At 40.9% G+C, this 26,432-nt stretch overlaps 1 protein-coding gene across 1 annotated transcript in view; it reads left to right on the forward strand.

The window, feature by feature from the left end:
- The window catches only part of LOC132871544 (cytochrome P450 2C42), a 50,170-nt gene extending 26,919 nt beyond the window's left edge, over positions 1-23,251 (forward strand). Inside the window, exons 5-9 of the mRNA XM_060905789.1 lie at positions 3,947-4,123; positions 16,398-16,539; positions 17,644-17,831; positions 20,659-20,800; positions 23,070-23,251. Of these exons, the coding sequence (XP_060761772.1) occupies positions 3,947-4,123; positions 16,398-16,539; positions 17,644-17,831; positions 20,659-20,800; positions 23,070-23,251 (831 nt within the window). The remainder of the gene's footprint in view (positions 1-3,946; positions 4,124-16,397; positions 16,540-17,643; positions 17,832-20,658; positions 20,801-23,069) is intronic.
- Positions 23,252-26,432: the final 3,181 nt, after the last annotated feature.

Genomic DNA, 26,432 nt, shown 5'->3' on the forward strand with positions numbered 1-26,432 from the left:
GAGGTAGGGAGGCTGGGGGGGCTCAAGGCTTGGTGGCGTTCTCTCATCCTGTTGTCCAGACGAATAGCATGTGAGATGAGGGTTTCGAGGTCACTTGGGCATCCAATAGAGGCCAGACCGTCCTTGATGGGGTCAGACAGACCATGGTGGAAGGCTGACACCAGGGCAGTCTCGTTCCATCCACTTACTGCTGCGAGTGTTCGGAACGAGATGGCGTAATCTGCGACGCTTCCTCCTTGCCGGATGGACATGAGCTTTCGGGCTGCGTCGGTACTGATGTCTGCCTGATCGAAGACCCGAAGCATCTCTTCAGAAAACAGCTGGAAATCAAAGCACTCAGGTCCCTGTCTTTGCCAGATAGCAGTAGCCCAGGCTCGCGCCTTACCAGCTAATAAGGTGATCACAAAGGCAATCTTGCGGCGATCCGTAGTGTAGGTGGTAGGCTGAAGCTCAAAGGTGAGTTGACACTGGGTAAGGAACTCTCGGCACTCACTGTGCTTGCCGTCATACCTCTGTGGTGCAGGAAGGCTGGGTTCGCGAGGTGAAGAAGGCAGCATTGCAGGAGGCACTGGAGCAGGAGTGGGAGCTGGATCAGGAGCAGGAGATGCAGGCAGAGATGTCAGCTGTGCCAGGGTTTTCCCAATTTGCTGAAGCAGTTCCTCGTGGCGAGCGAGGGCCTCACGTTGGCTGGTGAGCGTACGTCCATGAGCGTCCATGGTCGCTCCGAAGCGTGTCAAAGCTGCCATAATTCCCTGAAGGTTGGCCGGGTAGACAGTTGAAGCAGCCTCTGCTGAGTCGGTCATGACGGAGTCTTTCTGTTAGGGTTTTGCTGGGATTCGAACCTGGTTCGTTGGTGTGATAATCCAGCAAACCCCCACTAGGCCACCAGGGGGATGACTCAAATGCAGAGGCGTGAGGCGGAAGTAGAAAAAGAATCAAAAGGTTTATTTAAACTATATACACTATATACAGGGCAAAACAAAAGACAAAAAAAAAACCAAAGAGTAAAATCCAAAAGAAAAGCAAAGTGCAAAAATTCAAAAGCTAAGATCAAAAAACACAGTAAACACAGGAAACACAGGAAACTGGAGATAAACATAACAGCACAAAGACTCCGTGACAAGAGGACTGAACTCAGGGGTATAAATACACAAACTAATTAAGGACACAGATGAAGATAATTAGGCAATTAACACAAACACAAAACACAGGAACAGTGGCGGCCTCTAGAGGCCAAAATAAACACGACATGAAAAGGAAATAACAGCGGCCTCTAGAGGCCAAAACAGTCCTAGTCCTAACACCTTCAGGTCAGAATAACATTCTGGTACATTGTCCAGTGAATCCAGTTGAGGACTTTCAACAGAAGTAGATGAAATGTATACCTGGGGGCGCAACAAACAGTTCTGAAAGCATGTGGGGGACCATTGGAGGATTTCCTTGTTTTGCCAAGATATCAGAGGGTCATGGAGCTGCAACCAAGGGTAACCCAGGATGATGTAGTGGTTAACCATAGAAGTCACAAAAAGTGAAATGAGTTCAGAATGGAGAGCTCCTACTTGGATGTGAACAGGACTGGTTCTAGTTGTGACAAGACCATCTCCTATAGGTCCTCTGTCGATGGTACTGATGCTGAGTGGGCTCTGCAGAGGGGTTGTGGACAGGTTGAACTCCTGGATGATTGAACTGTTGATGAAGTTCCCCTCCACCCCTGAGTCAACAAATGCAGATAACACATGGGTCGAGGCTGGCAGTTTCAACAACACAGGTATTTTCAATGATTGTGAGTTAAATTTTCTCACCGGACTCACCGTGTCAGGAGCAGGCTCAGAATTGTTGCTGCAAGTAGGGTGGACTGGACATGGTGTTATATGATGGTTGGTACTTCCACAATAGAAGCATAGCCCTTCGTGTCACCTTCTCTCTCGTTCTGAGCATTTCAGCCTAGTTTGAGAAACCTCAGTGGGTGTGGACGCATCAGCTGACTGAGCTGGTCTGGTGTCCCCCTTGAGAGAGGGTCGGCTGGAAGGTAGATGATCCAGTCAAATAGCAAGATCTATGAGGGAGTCCAAAGTGAGATGTTCATCTCTACAAGCCAGTTCACTCAGTATTTTGGAACAAAGACCTTGGCGAAACACTGCTTTCAGAGCTGGCTCATTCCATCCACTAGTGGCTGCAAGAGTTCAGAAATCCAGCACATACTCAACTACTCCTCTTGCCCCTTGGGTGATGGTGAGTAGACTTTCACCAACTTCTATCTGTTCAGGTTCGTGATTGAACACTCATTTCAATAGTTCTAGAAAATGCTCATATGAGGTGGTATGCTCCTCTCCACTCTTCCATACCATGCTAGCCCACTGTAGCACCTTACCGGTGAGAAAAGAGAGAAACTTTGCAATCTTATGTTTGTCAGAGAGGTTTGGCATGGTAGTGAAGTACATGGAGCACTGAAGCAGAAATCCCCTACAGTTAAGGGCATCACCGGCATATTTCTCAGGAGTTGGGAGAAGCTGCACGGAAGTTGAAGAGGCACCAGAGCGTGTTAGGAGGACCTGCGACATCACAGCAGTTAACTGTGCCATCCTGGTGTTGAGGTCGGCAAGCATCTGCTGATGTTCTCCTAAGAGGCGTCCCTGAGCATTTAAAGCCATTTGCTTCGCCTCCTCTGCTACATCCATAATGAGGTGAAGTATCCTGTCAGAATGTAGGCACTCACGGATGTAAGTGCAGGGGAGAGTGGGGATGCAAACAGGGAGCGTAGTCAAATCAGTAAGCAAACAGGGGTCAGTTGATCGGCAAACAGTATAGTAGCGAGCAGACCCAAGAGTTGAATGGGTAAATGTAGCAAAGGTTCAGAGGCAGGCCAGGCAGGCAATGACTGGGTAAACACAGAATGAGACTTCTGTGATATATTTGTTCACACCCTTCTGCAGTATTCATCCAGTTTCCGCTATAAAATACTCATAAAAATACAGTCCCAAATTAGAAAAAGTTGGTTTGCTGAAATTGAAATTAAAACCGAAAACAATAATTTGTAAATAATCTTTGACCTGTATTACACTCAAAACAATACAGCAGCACATTAATTAATGTTTTACATCAAGAATTTTATTGCTTTTTCAGTTAACACATTTCAATTTTGATTCATGCAACACATTTAAAAAAAAGTTGCATTTACCACTTTATAATATCACCATTCCTTCTCACAACACTTGCAAGATGTTTAGGAACTGAAGACATCAAGTGATGCAGCGTTTCAGATGTTATTTGTCCCATTCTTCCTGCAAACAGGTCTTAAGATATGAAACAGTCATCATTGTGTCATATTTTTCATTTCAAAATAGTCACACATTCTCTATTGGGAACCGAGAGGGCAGGCACCCTCTTCCACAGCCATACCTTTGTAATGTGGGCAGAATGCAGTCTTGCATTATCTTGTTGAAATATCCCTGGAAAAGATATCGTGAAGGCAGCATATGTTGCTCCAAAATCTCAGTGTACTTTTCTGCATTAATGCTCAATCACAGAAGTGTAAGTTACCTTTGCCAAAGGCAATGACATCATATTTAATGGCTTTACCTTATTAATTGCCCTAATTTGGTTCTTTTTAAATGAGTTGCAGGTTTGAAACACAGGAATGGATCTATATTAATAAATGAAATGAAGTTGATCGGACAAAATATCTTGCACACATCATACTGTGTGCAATGAAATACATGGAAAAGGGTAGATACATACAGCTTGCCGCTGCTCAACACCCCACTCATCAGCCGCCAACTAGGGGTGCATGCACAGTTTCGGTGGTTAAGGCAGTACTGGCACCACCAGCAGCATAAGGCCGCTGGGGTGTGTCTTATTAATAAGGCCTTCAGCTTAGCAGGAACATCCTTTGCTAAGTTTTGATGCAGAACTCTATTTATCCACATTTGTACCTCTTATTTTACAGTTCTATAATGTCTTTCCATGGCTGGTTGAGCGACTTCCTGGGAAGCATCTCAGCATTATGAAAGATGTGGATGAACTCAAGGGCTTTTGTAGAGGCAAAATACAACAGCATGAGAACAGTTTGGACCCCAACAACCCACGAGACTTTATCGACTGCTTCCTCGTCCAACTTAAACAGGTAAGCAAACCTTTTCACTTTTGTTCATTTTACTGCTGGTGGCAAACATTAAAAGTAGATAAGTATAGCCATCAATTGATGATGATGATGATGATGATGATGATGATGCAAATACAAACATACAGGTAGGCACTGTGTCAGAATTATGTACGTGATGTGGAGTTTGAGTAAAACAGAGGATTATCTCAGGTATGCCTGATTCAGACCTTGTACTTAAGTCCAGTTTTCTTGCACAATATTGGCTCAAGCCACAAACTATTTGACGCAACCACAATATATCACAATGAAATTAGTTTGGGTGGTAAAAGGGTGTACAGGGCTAACATTACATACATAACACTATTTATAAATTAGTAGTATCACCATCTTAAAGTGCATGAAAAGGATTATTTTTTTCCCAACACATGGCATTGGAGGAAACGCATCATAATCAGAGACCCTGCTCATCTTGAAGTCCTGATATTTTATGGGTAAAGTTAAAATCACTTTAATTAACGTTAGCTGTAAGTGTAGCAGGTGAATGCTTGGTCACTTCCAGCTTATTATTTAAAATCATCAGCATGTTTTCTTTCCAAGATAATACATCAAATTTACAAAAACATTGGCATTATGTTCATAATTTAACAAATCAAATTAGCATATTAAAAGTGTGATAAAATAGTTTACATCCCATGCACGAATTATTATTTCATGACCTTGATTTAGTTTCTCAAAGCTACATTAATGGACTTTTTCCACTGCATGGTACCAGCTCAACTCAACTTCGCTCTTCTCGGCTTTTTTGGTTTTCCATTGTGCTAAAGTTGTGGCTAGTATCTGGTATCCAGTACTTTTTTTTGGTATCACCTCTATCGAGGTTCCAAGCAAGCTGAGGCAACACTAAAAAGTGTCATGAAAAGACTGATTGTTCAGAGAGAATTGTATCTGTTAGGACTTGGGACTATCTGGGCCTCTAGAGGCCGCTATGTCACCTTGTCTTGTTATGTTTGTTTTGACAGCTAGAGGCCGCTATTGTTTCTGTGTTTTGTGTTTGTTTTGACAGCCTTTGTTTTCATGTGCCTTTTACCCCACCTGTTCTTTATTTTCTGCCCCGCCTAGTTTCTTAATTACCTTGGTTATATATACTTCCTCAGTTTGGTCACTTGTCACTGAGCCTTTGTGCTGTTCATGGCTAGTAACCTCTGTTCCGTGTACTTTGCCTATGTCCTTGTGTTTTTTTGGTATTTTGCTTTCTTGTGGACCTTTTGGGCTGTTTATTTGCTATTTTTGGATCTTCTGAGAGTTTGGATTTTTGCCTCTTCTTTTCTGGTTTTGGATTTTTCACTTTGAACTTTTGGATGTTTAAATTTTCCTTTGTATCTTCTGAGCGTTTGGATTTTACTTTTATTTTTTGCTTTGGATTTTTTGAACTTCTGAGCATTGGCAATAAACTGTTTTTGAATTCTACTTTCGTCTCTCTCCTCTGCACTTAAGTCATTCCCTGGTGGCCTAGTGGGGGTTTGCTGGATTACCACACCAGGAACCTGGGTTCGATTCCCAGCAAAACCCTAACAGTATCACTGTGTACAAGATGGGATGTCCTGAACAAACTCTCCATTTTTAAATACCACTTCATTTATTTATTATACTTCACTGATTATACAGTATGTGTGGTTTCACCACTTGTGCGCATGTTTGTGTGTGCACATAAAACGGTGTTAAGTCAAGCCAAAGTTGCCACAATTTGTCATGTTTCTAATACGTTTTTGAAAGAGTTGACCTGCTTGGAACTGGTACAGGCTGGTCTGATTGCTACTTTTTCTTGACACTAGAACACACAGGCTGTTCTGACTGCTGCTTCTTTTGATTAATTCAATCCTTGAGATTTTTCTTCGCTCGCACGTTCTGCCCTCTGTGTAATGAAGGTTATGGTGACTAGTCATGTCTGTCTTCTTTTCATAAGATTATGATCCTGAAGGGTGATGTAATGGTACATAACGTCTCTCTTCTTTCATAAAGAGTCTAAACCAGTGATGTAATGCTTCATCACCCATTTACATTATGCATAGATAACTTGCCTGCGTCAATTAAATCATCCAATTACATAGCTACAACACACTACTGAATGTGAGCATATACTCATGTTTGTCGTACAATAAACAGAAACATCTCTGAACAGCTGTGGCTGTGTCAGTGATTGTTTGCTCCTGGATATCCATGAGGTAGAATCTCTTAGGCGGCAGGGGTCTGTTTCTCCAAAATATCTGTGAGGCAGAACCTCTAAGGTGGCAGGGATCTAGGTTCCTAGGTCATATTTTGGCAATTCAACCTCCTTTTATACAGGCAGATCAAAACTTAACAATTTTGTTAAACAAACAAATAATGGTGTCAAAATAACTGCATCCAAACTGTCAGGCTGCAATGGCAACAGCATAAAAAGAGCAGGCAGTTTATAAGCAACTGTATATGTTAAAATGGTGTAATGGTGAAGGCATAGGGCTTTTAATTGGAAAATTGGATTCAAGTCCCTGCTGGGCATATTTTATTTGAGGAAAGTATTTAGCTGCAAGTAACTCATTTAAAATTGACCAGCCTGTATTGATATTTTGCCGAGCCCTCTGTTGGTACAACCAATGAGTCGACATGCACTCTGCTTTTGATCTCCCTAGTCAGTAAGCATATTAAAGCAAGCCTCAGATGAAGGCTCCTGCATCAAACCATTCCAGACCCTAACATTTAGTAAAATACAACCATGATTCCAAAAAAGTTGGGACAAAGTACAAATTGTAAATAAAAACGGAATGCAATGATATGGAAGTTTCAAAATTCCATATTTTATTCAGAATAGAACATAGATGACATATCAAATGTTTAAAGTGAGAAAATGTATCATTTAAAGAGAAAAATTAGGTGATTTTAAATTTCATGACAACACATCTCAAAAAAGTTGGGGCAAGGCCATGTTTACTACTGTGAGACATCCCCTTTTCTCTTTACAACAGTCTGTAAACGTCTGGGGACTGAGGAGACAAGTTGCTCAAGTTTAGGGATAGGAATGTTAACCCATTCTTGTCTAATGTAGGATTCTAGTTGCTCAACTATCTTAGGTCTTTTTTGTCGTATCTTCCATTTTATGATGCGCCAAATGTTTTCTATGGGTGAAAAATCTGGACTGCAGGCTGGCCAGTTCAATACCCAGACCCTTCTTCTACGCAGCCATGATGCTGTAACTGATGCAGTATGTGGTTTGGCATTGTCATGTTGGAAAATGCAAGGTCTTCCCTGAAAGAGACGTCGTCTGGATGGGAGCATACGTTGCTCTAGAACCTGGATATACCTTTCAGCATTGATGGTGTCTTTCCAGATGTGTAAGCTGCCCATGCCACACGCATTACTCCAACCCCATACCATCAGAGATGCAGGCTTCTGAACTGAGTGCTAATAACAACTTGGGTCGTCCTTCTCCTCTTTAGTCCGAATGACACGGCGTCCCTGATTTCCATAAAGAACTTCAAATTTTGATTCGTCTGACCACAGAACAGTTTTCCACTTTGCCACAGTCCATTTTAAATGAGCCTTGGCCCAGAGAAGACGTCTGTGCTTCTGGATCATGTTTAGATACGGCTTCTTCTTTGAACTACAGAGTTTTAGCTGGCAACGGTGGATGGCACGGTGAATTGTGTTCACAGATAATGTTCTCTGGAAATATTCCTGAGCCCATTTTGTGATTTCCAATACAGAAGCATGCCTGTACAGTGGGGCAAAAAAGTATTTAGTCAGTCACCAATTGTGCAAGTTCTCCCACTTAAAAAGATGAGAGAGGCCTGTAATTTTCATCATAGGTATACCTCAGGCGGCACGGTGGTGTAGTGGTTAGCGCTGTCGTCTCACAGCAAGAAGGTCCGGGTTTGAGCCCCGTGGCCAGCGAGGGCCTTTCTGTGCGGAGTTTGCATGTTCTCCCCGTGTTCGCGTGGGTTTCCTCCGGGTGCTCCGGTTTCCCCCACAGTCCAAAGACATGCAGGTTAGGTTAACTGGTGACTCTAAATTGACCGTAGGTGTGAATGGTTGTCTGTGTCTATGTGTCAGCCCTGTGATGACCTGGCGACTTGTCCGGGGTGTACCCCGCCTTTCGCCCGTAGTCAGCTGGGATAGGCTCCAGCTTGCCTGTGACCCTGTAGAACAGGATAAAGTGGCTAGAGATAATGAGATGAGATATACCTCAACTATGAGAGACAAAATGAGAAAAATAAATCCAGAAAATCACATTGTCTGATTTTTAAAGAATTTATTTGCAAATTATGGTGGAAAATAAGTATTTGGTCAATAACAAAAGCTCATCTCAATACTTTGTTATATACCCTTTGTTGGCAATGGCAGAGGTCAAATGTTTTGTGTAAGTCTTCACAAGGTTTTCACACACTGTTGCTGGTATTTTGGCCGATTCCTCCATGCAGATCTCCTCTAGAGCAGTGATGTTTTGGGGCTGTCGCTGGGCAACACGGACTTTCAACTCCATCCAAAGATTTTCTGTGGGGTTGAGATCTGGAGACTGGCTAGGCCACTCCAGGACCTTGAAATGCTTCTTATGAAGCCACTCCTTCGTTGCCCAGGCGGTGTGTTTGGGATCATTGTCATGCTGAAAGACCCAGCCACGTTTTATCTTCAATGCCCTTGCTGATGGAAGGAGGTTTTCACTCAAAATCTCACGATACATGGCCCCATTCATTCTTTCCTTTACACGGATCAGTCGTCCTGGTCCCTTTACAGAAAAACAGCCCCAAAGCATGATGTTTCCACCCCCATGCTTCACAGTAGGTATGGTGTTCTTTGGATGCAACTCAGCATTCTTTCTCCTCCAAACACGACAAGTTGAGTTTTTACCAAAAAGTTCTATTTTGGTTTCATCTGACCATATGACATTCTCCCAATCCTCTTCTGGATCATCCAAATGCTCTCTAGCAAACTTCAGATGGGCCTGGACATGTACTTGCTTAAGCAGGGGGACACGTCTGGCACTGCAGGATTTGAGTCCCTGGCGGCGTAGTGTGTTACTGATGGTAGCCTTTGTTACTTTGGTCCCAGCTCTCTGCAGGTCATTCACTAGGTCCCCCCGTGTGGTTCTGGGATTTTTGCTCACTGTTCTTGTGATCATTTTGACCCCACGGGGTGAGATCTTGCGTGGAGCCCCAGATCGAGGGAGCTTAGCAGTGGTCTTGTATGTCTTACATTTTCTAATAATTGCTCCCACAGTTGATATCTTCACACCAAGCTGCTTACCTATTGCAGATTCAGTCTTCCCAGCCTGGTGCAGGTCTACAATTTTGTTTCTGGTGTCCTTTGACAGCTCTTTGGTCTTGGCCATAGTGGAGTTTGGAGTGTGACTGTTTGAGGTTGTGGACAGGTGTCTTTTATACTGATAAGTTCAAACAGGTGCCATTAATACAGGTAACGAGTGGAGGACAGAGGAGCCTCTTAAAGAAGAAGTTACAGGTCTGTGAGAGCAAGAAATCTTGCTTGTTTGTAGGTGACCAAATACTTATTTTACCGAGGAATTTACCAATTAATTCATTAAAAATCCTACAATGTGATTTCCTGGATTCTTTCCCCCCATTCTGTCTCTCATAGTTGAAGTGTACCTATGATGAAAATTACAGGCCTCTCTCATCTTTTTAAGTGGGAGAACTTGCACAATTGGTGGCTGACTAAATACTTTTTTGCCCCACTGTATGTGATGCAGTGCCATCTAAGGGCCCGAAGATCACGGGCACCCAGTATGGTTTTCCGGCCTTGACCCTTACGCACAGAGATTCTTCCAGATTCTCTGAATCTTTTGATATTATGCACTGTAGATGATGATATGTTCAAACTCTTTGCAATTTTACACTGTCGAATTCCTTTCTGATATTGCTCCACTATTTGTCGGCACAGAATTAGGGGGATTGGTGATCCTCTTCCCATCTTTACTTCTGACAGCCGCTGCCACTCCAAGATGCTCTTCTTATACCCAGTCATGTTAATGACTTATTGCCAATTGACCTAATGAGTTGCAATTTGGTCCTCCAGCTGCTCCTTTTTTGTACCTTTAACTTTTCCAGCCTCTTATTGCCCCTGTCCCAACTTTTTTGAGATGTGTTGCTGTCATGAAATTTCAAATGAGCCAATATTTGGCATGAAATTTCAAAATGTCTCACTTTCGACATTTGATATGTTGTCTATGTTCTATTGTGAATACAATATCAGTTTTTTGAGATTTGTAAATTATTGCATTCCGTTTTTATTTACAATTTGTACTTTGTCCCAACTTTTTTGGAATCAGGGTTGTAGATGGAATCCTGCTTTGGTCTGAGTAATATGATACCATGATGTTTGATTTATTACAAAACCTCACTCAGACTATAACATTACCAATAACTTTTTTTTAAAAACCAACAAAGAATTAGGTAAAATGTTAGTACAGGATGGCTAATTTTAATATGAGTTATCTGCAGCAAAATTTTCCCCAAATGAAATATGCCAAGTGGGATTTTCTGATTGAAAGCCCTGTGCCTTCACGATTACCCCATTTTAGCATCTATAACTTGGCTTTTTTTGCCATGAGTAAACTGATGGTACTTTTCATGCTATTACCATTACAGCCTGGCAGTTTAAACACCAGTTTTTATGCTGTTTTTTGTTTAAGAAAATGCATTATAAATGTGATGAATTGTTTAAACTTTGACTTTACATAACTCCATTTTGCGTGTACACACACAAATATACACGAGTAGTAGTATTAATAATAAAAATGATGTCCCTGTGTGTGTCATGTTGAAGATAATGTCACGGCAGTTTCATTCAGCGTCGCTATGATGATCAGCTCTAGTGGAAAACAAGCAACTGATACCAAAATCGAGTAGAGTCGAGTTAAATAAAGTCGAGCTGGTACCATGCAGAGGAAAAGGGCCATAAGTTGTACTCACATTTAGTTGCCTGCCCAGTATTTTATTTAGTGATAGATAGAATGTTCTAGAACAAGTGCAAGTGAATGTGATAGGCTATTCACGTGGCAATATATTTTCAGTTTTCGAAATGTATTTCAAGTTAATTTGTTTATTTCAATACTTGCGGTTTTCTTATTCATATAACATATTTGTTGTTGTTTACTTTTCATTTTTTAATTGTCGCTTGCTTTATATATCTGACAAGCTGTCTCCGTCTTCCAGTCTGTATTTTCTATCCCTGATTTAATTTCGGGGGGGCGGCACGGTGGTGTAGTGGTTAGCACTGTCGCCTCACAGCAAGAAGGTCCTGGGTTCGAGCCCAACGGCTGACGAGGGCCTTTCTGTGTGGAGTTTGCATGTTCTCCCCGTGTCCACGTGGGTTTCCTCCGGGTGCTCCGGTTTCCCCAACAGTCCAAAGACATGCAGGTTAGGCTAATTGGTGGCTCTAAATTGACCGTAGGTGTGAATGTGAGTGTGAGGGTTGTTTGTGTCTGTGTCAGACCTGGCGACTTGTCCAGGGTGTACCCCGCCTCTCGCCCATAGTCAGCTGGGATAGGCTCCAGCTTGCCTGTGACCCTTTAGAACAGGATAAGTGGCTACAGATAATGGATAGATTTAATTTCGGGTTTAAAGGAAAGTGCTTGTGTTTTAAAGGCATTGGTCTAGATTAGTCCTTCTCAAATAGTGGGGCTCGCCCCCTGGGGGGGGACGGCGGTACGATGCCGGGGGGGGGTGCGTGTGACCCCGGGGAATATGCTTTTGCCGTACTAGAATAAAGTGTAATTGCACATCCACTACAGTGGCGCTCTCATTGTCAGGGTGTGCGTGGGGAGTATTAGCGCTATGGGGTAGGTTTTTTTGAGTACACACAGCACGGTGCAGTGAACAAACCGTCAAGAGACACCATGGAAAAATATTTAACAGGGATGAAAAGAAAGGCGGAGAGAGACGGAGATAATGAGACAAACGACAGTCTCCCAAAAGCTAAGATGAGGAAATATGACGAAGAAGAATAAGATTCTTCTTCCCTTTGCAACATCTTATCTTTGTGAGACTGGCTTCTCTGCTGTTGCTGCACTGAAGACCAAGTCCAGGTCCCAGCTAAACATTGAGCAGGAGCTGAGAGTTGCAGTATCATGCTTCAAACCCCGCTTCGAAAAGCTGTGCACTGCAAAACGTGCTCATTGTAGCCATTAATCCTGACTTCATTTTGATAAAAAAAAATATCAGCACAAATAGTTTTATTAATTTTAGTTTTGTAGGTTAAAGTGTTTTATATATTGTGCTCCTGAGTTAATGTTGCTGATCAATTTGAATGTATTATTATTTATTGATTTTATTTAATTTTATTTTTCAGTATCAAATGGGGCGCGCCCCACTATTTGAAAAGGACCGAATTAGTCGGTTAAAAATGTTTATAGTTTAAATAATTTTTTTTTTAATTTTGCAAATTAGAAGCACTTTGATGGACTTTAAATTTTTTCTGTTACAGACTAAAAAACAATGTTAATAAAGTTATTCTTTGTTGTAAGTTGATCTATTTTTCTTTTTTTCGTTTTCTTTAATGTTAATAAGGATACAATGTTATGCAGAGCCCCATTGTTATAAGTCTTATAACAATTTTATAGACAAATTATACTATTTATAGTCGCGGCGGAGAGTGGAGGTGCACGAAATGTTTTCTTCTTCCTGGGGGCGTAACAGAAAATAATTGAGAAGCACTGGTCTAGATCAAGGTCTATTCATACTTGTAATGAGTCAAGGCCCATTAAAAAAGATCCCCAATTCTTTTGGATCATCTATTCTATTAGAAGCTAATAGTCTATTGCAGGGGTTTTCAAAGTGTGGGAGAGTCAGCCCCCCCCCCCCGAGCAAATAAACAACAGCGCCCCCCCTACAATTTTTGTTGTTGCTATACTTAATGTTCCATTCGTATTTAAAAAAATGGTTGTTGTACACATTTTTATTTTTTTCTTTTATACATTTTAAACATCTGTGCTTTTTGAAAACATTTTTTTTACACATTTTAAACATCTGTGCTTTTTGAAAACATTTTTTACACATTTTAAACATCTGTGCTTTTTTTTAAAACATCTTGTTTTAAACATCTGTGCTTTTTTAAAACATCTTTTTTTTTACACATTTTAAAAATCTGTGCTTTTTAAAACATCTTTTTTACACATTTTAAACATCTGTGCTTTTTAAAAAAAAATCTTGTTTTACACATTTTAAACATCTCATAGCATCGTTAGCTAGCACCGCTTGGCAGACAACACACTGTGGCAGTGGAGCATCTTCAGATCCAGTCCATGAAAATCCAAACTTTAAATAATCGTGGTCATACTTCCTTCTTTTTTTGCTTGGCCCAGACTCTGTCTCCTCACTCACTGTAGCTTTAGGTACTAAAAATTGATCCATTTTGTCTCTGGTAAAGGCTAGCTGAAGTTCGCTAAATGTCTGCAATAGTAACTTATTCTGGTTTATTTTTCCTCACGTTGCGCCCCCCCGAAGAACTTTGGCGCCCCCTAGGGGAGGCGTGCCCCACACTTTGAAAAGCCCTGGTCTATTGTAAAGTGTATCAATGGAATGCAACATCACTCCCTGTTATAGATGAGAGCCAAGGAAATAAATAAATCTCTGACATTTCAAACTACCTGGTGCTGCAGTCATCGTTCTACACAGAGAAACAGATGAAAACCTGGAAGAGCATGGAGGCATGCAACTTTTTATATGTGGCTGGGTTAAAGATCTGGGGATCAGGACACTACAAGATAAATCCTATATCCTTTTTGTCCGAGTAAGGAGGAATTTCTGGGCTTTTTGTCTACGTCTTTGCGATGGTTGCTAGGACGCTACAAGTTTTAGTATCGAGTGTAAAGACACCACAGCTGTTCGATTCTCAATCCTCCCTGCTCTTCTGTTCCGGCAGGCATCACAGATCCATATAATTTACCCACAAACGTATTTATTTATTCTGCACGTACTCTGTGTGTTGTGTGTGTGTGTGTGTGTGTGTGTGTGTGTGTGTGTATGCTCTCTCTCTCTCTGTCTGTGTGTGTGTGTGTGTGTGTGTGTGTGTGTGTGTGTGTGTGTGTGTGTGTGTGTGTGTGTGTGTGCACGCGTGCATGCACGGGTTAAATGCAGAGGAGGAATTTGACAAAAATAAAGGCTTGCTGTTCTTAATATACCCACAAATGTATTTATTCCACTTGAAAAGTGTTCAGCAAACCAGCTACCAGATGTGGGACACTATGACATCCTGAACTATTTAGTATTTTGCTTTAAACTTGAAAAAAAAATTGTGGCCCACTAGATAGCCCAGTGGTTGAGAAACCTTGGTAAGGATCAGGGGTTTTCAAAGTGTGGGAGAGTCAGCCCCCCTCAGAGCGCAAATAAACAACAGCGCCCCCCCTTACAATTTTTGTTGTTGCTATACTTAATGTTTCATTTGTATTTAAAAAAAAATGGTTGTTGTACACATTATTTTTTTTTCTTTTACACATTTTAAACATCTGTGCTTTTTGAAAACATCTTTTTTTACACATTTAAAACATATGAGCTTTATTAAAACATCTTTTTTTACACATTTTAAACATCTGTGCTTTTTTTAAAACATCTCGTTTTACACATTTTAAACATCTGTGCTTTTTTAAAAAAAACATCTCGTTTTACACATTTTAAACATCTGTGCTTTTTTAAACATCTGTGCTTTTTGAAAACATCTTTTTTACACATTTAAAACATATGAGCTTTATTAAAACATCTTTTTTTACACATTTTAAACATCTGTGCTTTTTTAAAAACTTTTTTTTACACATTTTAAACATCTGTGCTTTTTTAAAATATCTTTTTTACACATTTTAAACATCTGTGCTTTTTTTAAACATCTTGTTTTACACATTTTAAACATATGTGCTTTTTTAAAAACATCTTGCTTTACACATTTTAAACATCTCATAGCATCGTTAGCTAGCACCGCTTGGCAGACAACACACTGTGGCAGTGGAGCATCTTCAGATCCAGTCCATGAAAATCCAAACTTTAAATAATCGTGGTCATACTTCCTTCTTTTTTTGCTTGGCCCAGACTCTGTCTCCTCACTCACTGTAGCTTTAGGTACTAAAAATCGATCCATTTTGTCTCTGGTAAAGGCTAGCTGAAGTTCGCTAAATGTCCGCAATAGTAACTTATTCTGGTTTATTTTTCCTCACGTTGCCCCCCCTCCCCCCGAAGAACTTTGGCGCCCCACACTTTGAAAAGCCCTGGTCTATTGTAAAGTGTATCAATGGAATGCAACATCACTCCCTGTTATAGATGAGAGCCAAGGAAATAAATAAATCTCTGACATTTCAAACTACCTGGTGCTGCAGTCATCGTTCTACACAGAGGAAACAGATGAAAACCTGGAAGAGCATGGAGGCGTGCAACTTTTTATATGTGGCTGGGTTAAAGATCTGGGGATCAGGACACTACAAGATAAATCCTATATCCTTTTTGTCCGAGTAAGGAGGAATTTCTGGGCTTTTTGTCTACGTCTTTGCGATGGTTGCTAGGACGCTACAAGTTTTAGTATCGAGTGTAAAGACACCACAGCTGTTCGATTCTCAATCCTCCCTGCTCTTCTGTTCCGGCAGGCATCACAGATCCATATAATTTACCCACAAACGTATTTATTTATTCTGCACGTACTCTGTGTGTTGTGTGTGTGTGTATGCTCTCTCTCTCTCTCTCTCTCTCTCTCTCTCTCTCTCTGTGTGTGTGTGTGTGCGCGTGCATGCACGGGTTAAATGCAGAGGAGGAATTTGACAAAAATAAAGGCTTGCTGTTCTTAATATACCCACAAATGTATTTATTCCACTTGAAAAGTGTTCAGCAAACCAGCTACCAGATTTGGGGCACTATGACATCCTGAACTATTTAGTATTTGGCTTTAAACTTGAAAAAAAAAATTGTGGCCCACTAGATAGCCCAGTGGTTGAGAAACCTTGGTCTAGATGGTATTGAGATACCGAAACACTCCCTTCACCTCCCACAAAAAACAAAAACCTTCTACACAAGAAATATCCAGTAACTTTGGAGGTGTGATCTACAGTACTGTACATGCAAGTAAACTGGGGAATGGGGAGCTCTGAAAAGAAGTGCTGAGCTGACTATGACTGCCTCTACCATAATTTCTAGACATAAGTTGCCAACTCTGAATATGGATCTACTTGATAAGTCAATGGTCTAGGTCAGATCCTTATGAAGCGATTACACAAAATTATTTGTCTTATACTGCTGTCAGTTTACCACAGGCAAGTTTATTTTTCCAACAGGAAAAGGACAATCCCAGTACAGAGTTTCACTATGAAAATTTGGTAGCCACTGTCTTAAACTTATTCCTGGCTGGGACTGAGACCACTAGCACTACTATCAGATATGCTCTGATGTTACTGATCAAGCACCCTGAAATACAGAGTAAGATCAATCATAAACATATGTGTACTGAAATAACTATAAATATTAAATCATTCTGATTTTCCAATAAATGTTAAATTAAAAACAAACCAATAAATGATTATAATTTTGGTTTGTAATATGTCAAAATCATGTACACTCACCATCCACTTTATTAGGTACACCTGTACACATGCTGACTCATGCAATAATTTAATCAGCCAATAATGTGGCAGCAAGAAGTCATTCTGAAATAGGTCCTGCATGTCAGCTAATTTTCACATCAAACATCAGAAAGGAGGGAGGGGATGAGAGCTTAATGACTTTGACTGTGGAATGGGTGTTGGTGCTGACATTCTGGTTTGAATATTTTGAAAAACTTTGATCTCAGAGTTTCATGCACAACAGTCTCTAGAGATTACACAGAATAGAAAAAAAAAAGAAACCCTCCAGGTTCCTGTTCTTGGCTGACAGGATTGGAACCTGATATGGTCTTCTGCTGTTGTGGTGGATTCTCCTCAATATTCGACATGTTGTGCATTTTGAGATGCATTTCTGCTCACCATGATTATAAAGAGTGGTTATTTGAGTGGCCATAGCCTTCTTGTCAGCTTGAACCAGTCTGACCATTCTCCTCTGACCTCTCTCATTCACAAGCCATTTCAACTATTGAATTTTTTTCTGCATCATTCTGTGTAAACTCTAGAGACTGTTGTGTGTGAAAATGTCAGATCTGCAGTTCCTGAAATACTGAAACCAGCCTACCTAGCACCAACAACCATGCCAGAGTCGCTGAGATCACATTTTCCCCCACTTTGATGTGAACATTAACTGAGGTTCTTGACCTGTATCTGTATGATTTTATTCATTGTGTTGTTGCCACATGATGAAGAAATATTTGGGAAACTATAAAATGACAAATGTGAACAATCCCATGTTCCTGCTAATTTTGCATACAGCACATAAAACTAATTACTAACACAATCAGTAACAACAGGACAATTTATAAAATGGTAGCAATACTCCTAATTCAATACTGCAGTTTGTTGTTATGTGAAATAGTACGAGTTGCAGAGTGCATCATTATATACTGAACACAACTGACTGATCGTTCCTTTTTCTCAGCTTGCATGCAGAAAGAGATTGACACTGTGATTGGACAAGAGAGAAGCCCTTCAGTAGAAGACAGGAAGTCCCTCCCATTTACGGATGCAGTAATCCATGAAGTGCAACGATATATTGATCTCGTGCCACTCAATGTTCCTCATTGTGCCACACGTGAAATTACATTCAGAGGCTACACAATTCCAAAGGTAATGATGAACAAATTATGTAAAGCACACAAAACCAGGGTCAAACTTTTAAAATGTTTAGAACTTCTACACTATTGGACCAAAAACAGAGCAAACTCTATCTAATACAGTCAACAAATGATTTCTACACAAGGCTTGAGGTAATTTTGTTAGTTTTGTTCATCAAAAAATGTGCCCAAGAATTTTAAAATAATTTTACTGGCATAGCAGATGACCAATCATAGGCATTTTATTGTTGGCCTTCAGCAAAAATGCAAGGTTTTTGTTCAGACACTTCACACAAATTTTTTTTTTTTTTAATTCTGTGAACTTTTTTCAGAAGCCCATTGACTAGATCATACCCTGAAACACTAACTGTAACAAGTGTTGCCAGGCAAAACAAACCTCACCTGGCAGCACTTATTTTATACCAATATGCTACCTGCCTGCCTATGGTCCCCGTCATCTCTGGCGATGGGGAACTCTCGCATGACGTCTGTCACGGCGCCTTTCTCATCGCAGGATTTGTTGTGCCTCGGGCAGGATGCAGCCTTTCTTAGTCTGAGCACGCCAGGCATCTCGGTCGGCATATATATATGCTAATAATGGTAACATTTCTCAATCATCAGCTGTCAGGTTATAGTCCTATGAAAATCCATGACCTTGAGTTTGACATTTCAAAGTCATTCAAGGTCAAAGGTCATGATGCCAAATAAAAGCCCATATGACACTTCCGATAAGTTGATAATGGTAAATATCCAGCTACCATCAACCATTTTCAAGTTACAGCTCTCTGAAAATCCGTGACCTTGAGTTTGACCTTTCAAGTTCACTCAAGGTCAAAGATCATGGTGCCAAATAAAAGGCCATATGGGAATTCCTATATGCTCATAATAGTAAACATTTGTCTATCGGCAACCGTTTTTGAGTTATAATGGAAAATGTTATTTTGACCAAAAGGTTCACCTTTCCAGTGACCTTGACCTTCACCTTGACCCGATTACCCCCAGAATTTAATCAGGTAATCTATGGACCATTGCCCACCTACCCTGAAAATTTGAAGTCAATCAGTGCAACCGTCTAGACACTAGATTGTTAAGACAGACAGACAGACACACAAACAAACCACACTGATTACAATACCTCGCCCCACTTACTCCATCTCAGGTAAGGTAACAACAGCATTCAAAAGTTTGTAATTCTGTGAGAAACCTGTGCATGGAAGTGTGTATAAACAGAAGAAGCAGATGGTTTCCCTCAAAATCCTCAAGGTTATGGCCAGAAAAAATGGGCAAATGGGGCTTGGACCATATTAATGATTTTTCTGATGTATATGATTTTACACTGCTACCATATCCATGACATATATTATATTATATTATATTATATTATATTATATTATATTATATTATATTATATTATATTATATTATCTCATTATCTCTAGCCGCTTTATCCTTCTACAGGGTCGCAGGCAAGCTGGAGCCTATCCCAGCTGACTACGGGCGAAAGGCGGGGTACACCCTGGACAAGTCGCCAGGTCATCACAGGGCTGACACATAGACACAGACAACCATTCACACTCACATTCACACCTACGGTCAATTTAGAGTCACCAGTTAACCTAACCTGCATGTCTTTGGACTGTGGGGGAAACCGGAGCACCCGGAGGAAACCCACGCGGACACGGGGAGAACATGCAAACTCCACACAGAAAGGCCCTCGCCGGCCATGGGGCTCGAACCCAGGACCTTCTTGCTGTGAGGCGACAGCGCTAACCACTACACCACCGTGCCGCCCATATTATATTATATTATATTATATTATATTATATTATATTATATTACCAGAGCCACAATTTAACATCGTAGTATATTAGTGTGGGCGGCACGGTGGTGTAGTGGTTAGCGCTGTCGCCTCACAGCAAGAAGGTCCTGGGTTCGAGCCCCATGGCCGGCGAGGGCCTTTCTGTGCGGAGTTTGCATGTTCTCCCCATGTCCGCGTGGGTTTCCTCTGGGTGCTCCGGTTTCCCCCACAGTCCAAAGACATGCAGGTTAGGTTAACTGGTGACTCTAAATTGACCGTAGGTGTGAATATGAGTGTGAATGGTTGTCTGTGTCTATGTGTCAGCCCTGTGATGACCTGGCGACTTGTCCAGGGTGTACCCCACCTCTTGCCCATAGTCAGCTGGGATAGGCTCCAGCTTGCCTGCGACCCTGTAGAACAGGATAAAGTGGCTAGAGATAATGAGATGAGATGAGAATATTAGTGTATGTTGTCACTCAAAATTATGCCAAAAGAGTCATCTTAAAACTGGGAAATTTGCACAGGCCTAAAATGAGGTTTCAAATCTAACAGCTTGCAAATAATGTTGATTGTAATAATAATTGGCAAGCGATTAAATACTCAGGGGTCACTGTGCCACTGAGCACTCAGATGCATTCAAACACTAAGAAGTTGATCAACAATGAAAATGTCAGCCATGTTGGAAAACTGATTTATAAAAAGGTTTTATCAGAATGTACTATTTTTTCTTTACTGTCAAATGAATATTACTGTGGAATCACCTAAAACATCACTGTTTTAACAAGGAGTTTCTGACTCCACAGCTGATAACATTATCATGCAATCCCCAGTCTCCAAGGAGACACAAAACACTTATTTTCCTGTTGTTTTTATGCTATCTATTCAGGATGAAGAAATTACTTATTTTATATTTTTAATGGAAAATTGTGGAGGGGAACAAAAAATATCAGTATTGTACAAAGTCCAGGCTGAGACAAAATTTGATGTACTAGACACAACTACATTCACTAATTTTGGTTAACATTTCAGTAAATCTCTTGCAGGACACAATAATCTTCCCCTTGCTTTACTCTGTTCTGAGGGATGACAAACAATGGGAGAATCCCTGGACATTTGACCCAAAACACTTTTTGGACACAAATGGCAACTTTAAAAAGAACCCTGCTTTCATGCCCTTTTCTGCAGGTGAGAACTGTCATTATTCACCAGTACACAGTTTACCAAGGTCACAAAATGTCATTAATGTAATCCAAAACTTGAAGTCCTATATGGATCATACTTTAGAAAACTGCAAACTTATTAAAAAAAATCTGCAAATCAATTCTATAATCAGACTCAGAAGCAATCCAAATCTAAAACTTTCCAAAGACATGTCTCATCACATTGTGTTTATCGTAAGCTAATACAATAGTTTTCCCATCCATCAATCCATCACAAAAATCCAGGAAGTAATAAAAGCACATTGAATATCCAGTGATTTCTCAGCAGCATCATAAGCATATTGCTTACGTATCTGATTCAAAATATTTGTCAAAAACATTTTGTTTCATTGGGAACTTTGTGTACTATTCTAAACTACTATATACACAGATCAGCCATCTGAGCAACTTTGACAAGGGCCAAATTGTGATGCCTACATGACTGGGTCTGAGCATCTCTAAAATGGCACATCTTGTGGGGTGTTCCCAGTATGCAGTGGTTAGTACCTACCAAAAGTGGTCCAAGGAAGGACAACCGGTGAACCGGTGACAGTGTCATAAGCGGCCAAGGCTCATTGATTCTTATGGGGCATGAAGGCTAGCCCATATGGTCCAATCCCATAGAAGAGCTACTATAGCACAAACTGATGAAAAAGTTAATGCTGGCTAAAACAGAAAGGTGTCAGCATTAACTTTTTCGCTCACTCATGAATTTGTTCACCACTCGAAGACAAACTTCATATCTTCACGCAACCATGCACACACACACACACACGCACAACGCCCTCCATGATTATTGGCACCCCTTGTAAAAAGGGTTTGAAAAAAATCCAACCCTTAATTGAAATACATTTATTCAACAAATCCCTAATCAAGAAATAATTATTTTCAACAAAAACACATGTGCCACTATCATAGGCACCCCTGCATTTAATATTTTGTACAACCTCCTGTTGTTTCTGGTTAACTGACAGAAAAGGCTTGTTTCTGGCGTATCTTCCAAATAATCTATTGGCATGGAGGTGGTGTCTGATGGTGGTTTTGGAGACTTGGAACCCCCAAGATTTTACTTTTTCTTGTAATTCACCTACAGTGATCCTTGGGGATTTTTTTTGCCTCTCTTACCATCCTCCTCTCTTACCACACATATTTCTAAATCTTTCTGTATCTTCATACAGATAAGATCAACATGAATATTCTACAATATTATACACTAATGTATTTGTAGGATAAAGCTTGCTTGATTCCATCATTATGAATTGCTAATAGAGGTGAATATGAGTCAGGTGGGAAATCTAAAATAAGTGTCTTGTCTTTTTGGTATTGATAATAAAAGCATTTTGGTTACTAGCTTAACAACCCTTTTGTTGTTGGAATAGAATGAATACCACCTCAGATTGAAAGAAGAGCTAATGAAATAGAATTGGCAGTAAATATAAAACCAAAATGGTTTGGTTTGCAATGAGCTTTCTAATACTCAATATGCTACCATATACTATGTACTGTAAACAACAGAAAACTGATAAATACTTTACTACTGCACAAGACATAAAAATTAATATTTGTTATCTATTTTTATTCTCCACATCTATCTGTGAAAAAACAATCTTACACCCCTCATCCTCCCAACCAAACCTCTTCCAACCCCCTCAACTTTCTGCCCTTCCACACAAACACATGTATATTCACCAACATAGCCTTTGCACAGCTTTGCATTGATGATTTCATCAATATTTGCGTTCATTTATTAACCAGAAGACAGTCCTTATAGTAGTGAGTATATTACAAATTCAGGGTAATCTTTGTTAGTGTGATCTTCTCAGAACCTGATTGGTGAATTTAGATCAATTTTTGTATGTATATAGTAGGAAATGCATACTTTACTTGGTAGACACTTTTATTCTGGGACTTTTTATTCAGGTGAGGGAAAATTTTCATTTCAAACATACACCCAAGCTGTTGAAACTTTCTGCTTGTTCTTATCATTTCACTGATGCAGAGCTTTAACTGAAGAGCCATCAGTGTTTCCATTGTGGAAAAGGGATTGTACAAGAGAATAGAGAGGCTCTGTACTCTGCACACAGGTACATGCAGTGTCAGTACTACAAGAGTAAGACCAGGACAAATCTCCACAATGACAAGCACACAGGATATAATTTATAGCTATCCAAGTACAGAATGTACACAACAGAATCAGGATGAACTAAATAACAGTGTTATACAATCCTGACTTGAATTGTCTTTCCTTCATGCAGGTAAAAGGTCCTGTGTGGGTGAGTCTCTGGCACGCATGGAGCTGTTTATTTTCCTGGTGTCTCTGCTGCAACGTTTCACCTTTACCACACCTGGAGGACCTGAGAGCATTGACACCACTCCTGAAATCAGTGGCTTTGCCAACCTGCCCTGCAGATACGAGCTCATTGCCACCCCCCGCTGAACTAGAACATTACTGCAGGCTGATAGTGCACATATTCTAGTATTAATAGTGCAAACATCCTAGTCAGACTGCATCTCATCAAAATTTTACTCTTCTCTTGTCTCCAGTGTACAATAAGATAATGGTTGGCACCCTATATGGCCAAAAGTATGTGGACACCTGACCCTCACACTCTTATGTAGGCCTTATGCTCACTGGTGCCACAAAGTTTGAAGCATACAGTTGTATCAGTTGTCTCAGTATGCTGTAGCATTAAGATTTCCATTCACTGGAACTAAGGGACCCAAACCTGTTCCAGCATGACCAATGCCCCTGTACACAAAGCCAGCTCCATGAAGACATGGTCTAATTTTGGTATGGAAGATCTTGAGTGGGGCGGCACGGTGGTGTAGTGGTTAGCGCTGTCGCCTCACAGCAAGAAGGTCCGGGTTCGAGCCCCATGGCCAGCGAGAGCCTTTCTGTGCAGAGTTTGCATGTTCTCCCCGTGTCCGCGTGGGTTTCCTCCGAGTGCTCCGTTTTTCCCCACAGTCCAAAGACATGCAGGTTAGGTTAACTGGTGACTCTAAATTGACTGTAGGTGTGAATGTGAGTGTGAATGGTTGTCTGTGTCTATGTGTCAGCCCTGTGATGACCTGGCGACTTGTCCAGGGTGTACCCCGCCTTTCGCCCCTGGTCAGCTGGGATAGGCTCCAGCTTGCCTGCGACCCTGTAGAACAGGATAAAGCAGCTAGAGATAATGAGATGAGATGAGATCTTGAGTGACTTGTACAGAGCCCTGACCTCATCCCCACTGAACACACTTGGGATGAATTGGAACAGCAAAGCCTGACCACACTAATGCTCTTGTGGCACAATGGGCAAATCCACAGCCACACTCCACAACCTAGCTGAAACCTTTTCCAGAATAGTGGAGGTTATTATAACCGCAAAGAGGGACAAAATCTGGAATAGGATCTTTAACAAGCACATATGGGTGTGATTCGTCAAGTATCCACATACTTTTGGCCATATGGTGTACACTTTCATGAAGAGGGCCATAAATTCAAGTGAATTATTTACCTGATATGAGAGTAAATTTAAATGAAATGTTCTTGAAAGCATTTCAAGCAGGGGCGTCAGAAGCATTTTTAATGTGGGGGGGACACACTGGCGGGGGGTCCTCCGCCAGAAAATTTTTAATTAATTAGATGCCATTTCCTGCATTCTGGTGTATTTTTAACAGGTTGTTAAACACCTAATTTTACCTACAAAAGTCACTTAATTCAATGACTATTTTAGAGACTCAACAATAAGTCCTCATTCAACTAGTCCATATATTCATCAGCCTGTTTTTAAACCCACCGCTACGCCTAAGATAATGAGATGAATGTGACACAATTCATCACCAACAATGACTTTATGGGTGCATTTTACTTTTTATTTTGTGTTTTCTATTTAGTTTTAGATGTAACACAACATGCCACTGGGCCAAGCAATAGTGACACTCAACTGTATGTTTAAAAATAAGAATATTCATAATTTCACACAATGACCAGACGTGACATGGCATCATGCAAACTTCATAACACAAAATCACACTGTGTCAAGCAACGGTGACGCATAAAAAATAACTTCACACAATGAACAGGTGCAATTTTGTTCACCCCCAACAGTGACTTTAGTGGGTGCATTTTACTTTTTTCCGATTTAGTGATACTCATAACAAAAATGGCATGGCATCATGCAGTCTTCATAACACAAAATCACACTGGGTCAAGCAATGACACAAAAGATAACTTCACACAATGAACAAGTGCAGTTTTGTCAACCTACATGCAATGGTGGTACTACAGTAGCATTTACAGATTAGTATAACAAATAGATTTATAGATATAACTCCTTGCATGTTCTCCCCGTGTCCGCGTGGGTTTCCTCCGGGTGCTCCGGTTTCCCCCACAGTCCAAAGACATGCAGGTTAGGTTAACTGGTGACTCTAAATTGACCGTAGGTGTGAATGTGAGTGTGAATGGTTGTCTGTGTCTATGTGTCAGCCCTGTGATGACCTGGCGACTTGTCCAGGGTGTACCCCGCCTTTCGCCCGTAGTCAGCTGGGATAGGCTCCAGCTTGCCTGCGACCCTGTAGAAGGATAAAGCGGCTAGAGATAATGAGATGAGATGAGATGAGATATAACTCCTTCTTATATTGGTGCCACCACAATTTCTACCACTTCATAATTTTTATCCCCCTTTCCTTCACAATCCACCTGGAATAACATCCATCTCTCTCCATCGCTTTCCTCTCTGCTATTCCTTCCCCATACACTGATTTCCCATCTTACTTTCCAGAAAACTGCCAAAGACCAGACAAAACAAGGAATCAATAAATATCATCAGAGCAGACTTGACCTCATTCTTGGCATTACAGTAAGGCAGGCCTACTGGGTTTGAATTAAATGATAGCTAATGTTAAGCTAGCTGATACATCTCCTAACATTGACTAGCCAGCTAACTGCACTAACATTTCCATTGGGACAAAAAAAAACCCTGTCCTGTGGGGAAATTCTGACTGACTTTCCGCTTCTTTGTAAAGAATGTCCTTATGTCCATTGTGTCTGGGGAGGAGCAAATACTGCAAACAATTCATCATCAACCAAGAACACCCCATTAGGCTAAGCTTATTTCATTGTTTAGTTGAATATTAATTTAACGTGTCCTAGGGTTAATTTTGAGGGCATATAACAAAAGAATAAGGTTTTAGCAAAAGCTAGACATTGTGAGGTTGCAATGGGGCTGACGTCACCTCCTCCACTTTCCAGCAGCTGCACCAACATTTCTCTGCTCGCGCTGAGATTCACTTCACTCGCGCACGGTGAGCTGTTGTAGGGAATGCCCGGGAAACCCGGAGTGGATTTTCAGTGGTCTGTGTATTCTCTTGGACCCTTTTCACGTGACATCACGACAAACGCGGCCGCCATTTTGGACGTGTACTACCAGTAGTTTACCACAGCCAACATTGAGGAACGGCAGCAAAGAAAGTTTTTACTTTCAGCAAGACTTCCATCATGCCACTATATTGTTGTGCACCTGAATGTAGTAACCATCAACAAACAAGGCAAGGGTTATCATTTTATCAGATCCCGACAGAGAAGATGGATAGCGGCCATTAACAGATTGGCAGCCCTCGGCATACCAACGCTTGTGT

Source organism: Neoarius graeffei, chromosome 23 (genome assembly GCF_027579695.1).
Source record: "Neoarius graeffei isolate fNeoGra1 chromosome 23, fNeoGra1.pri, whole genome shotgun sequence".
Lineage (NCBI taxonomy): Eukaryota > Metazoa > Chordata > Actinopteri > Siluriformes > Ariidae > Neoarius > Neoarius graeffei.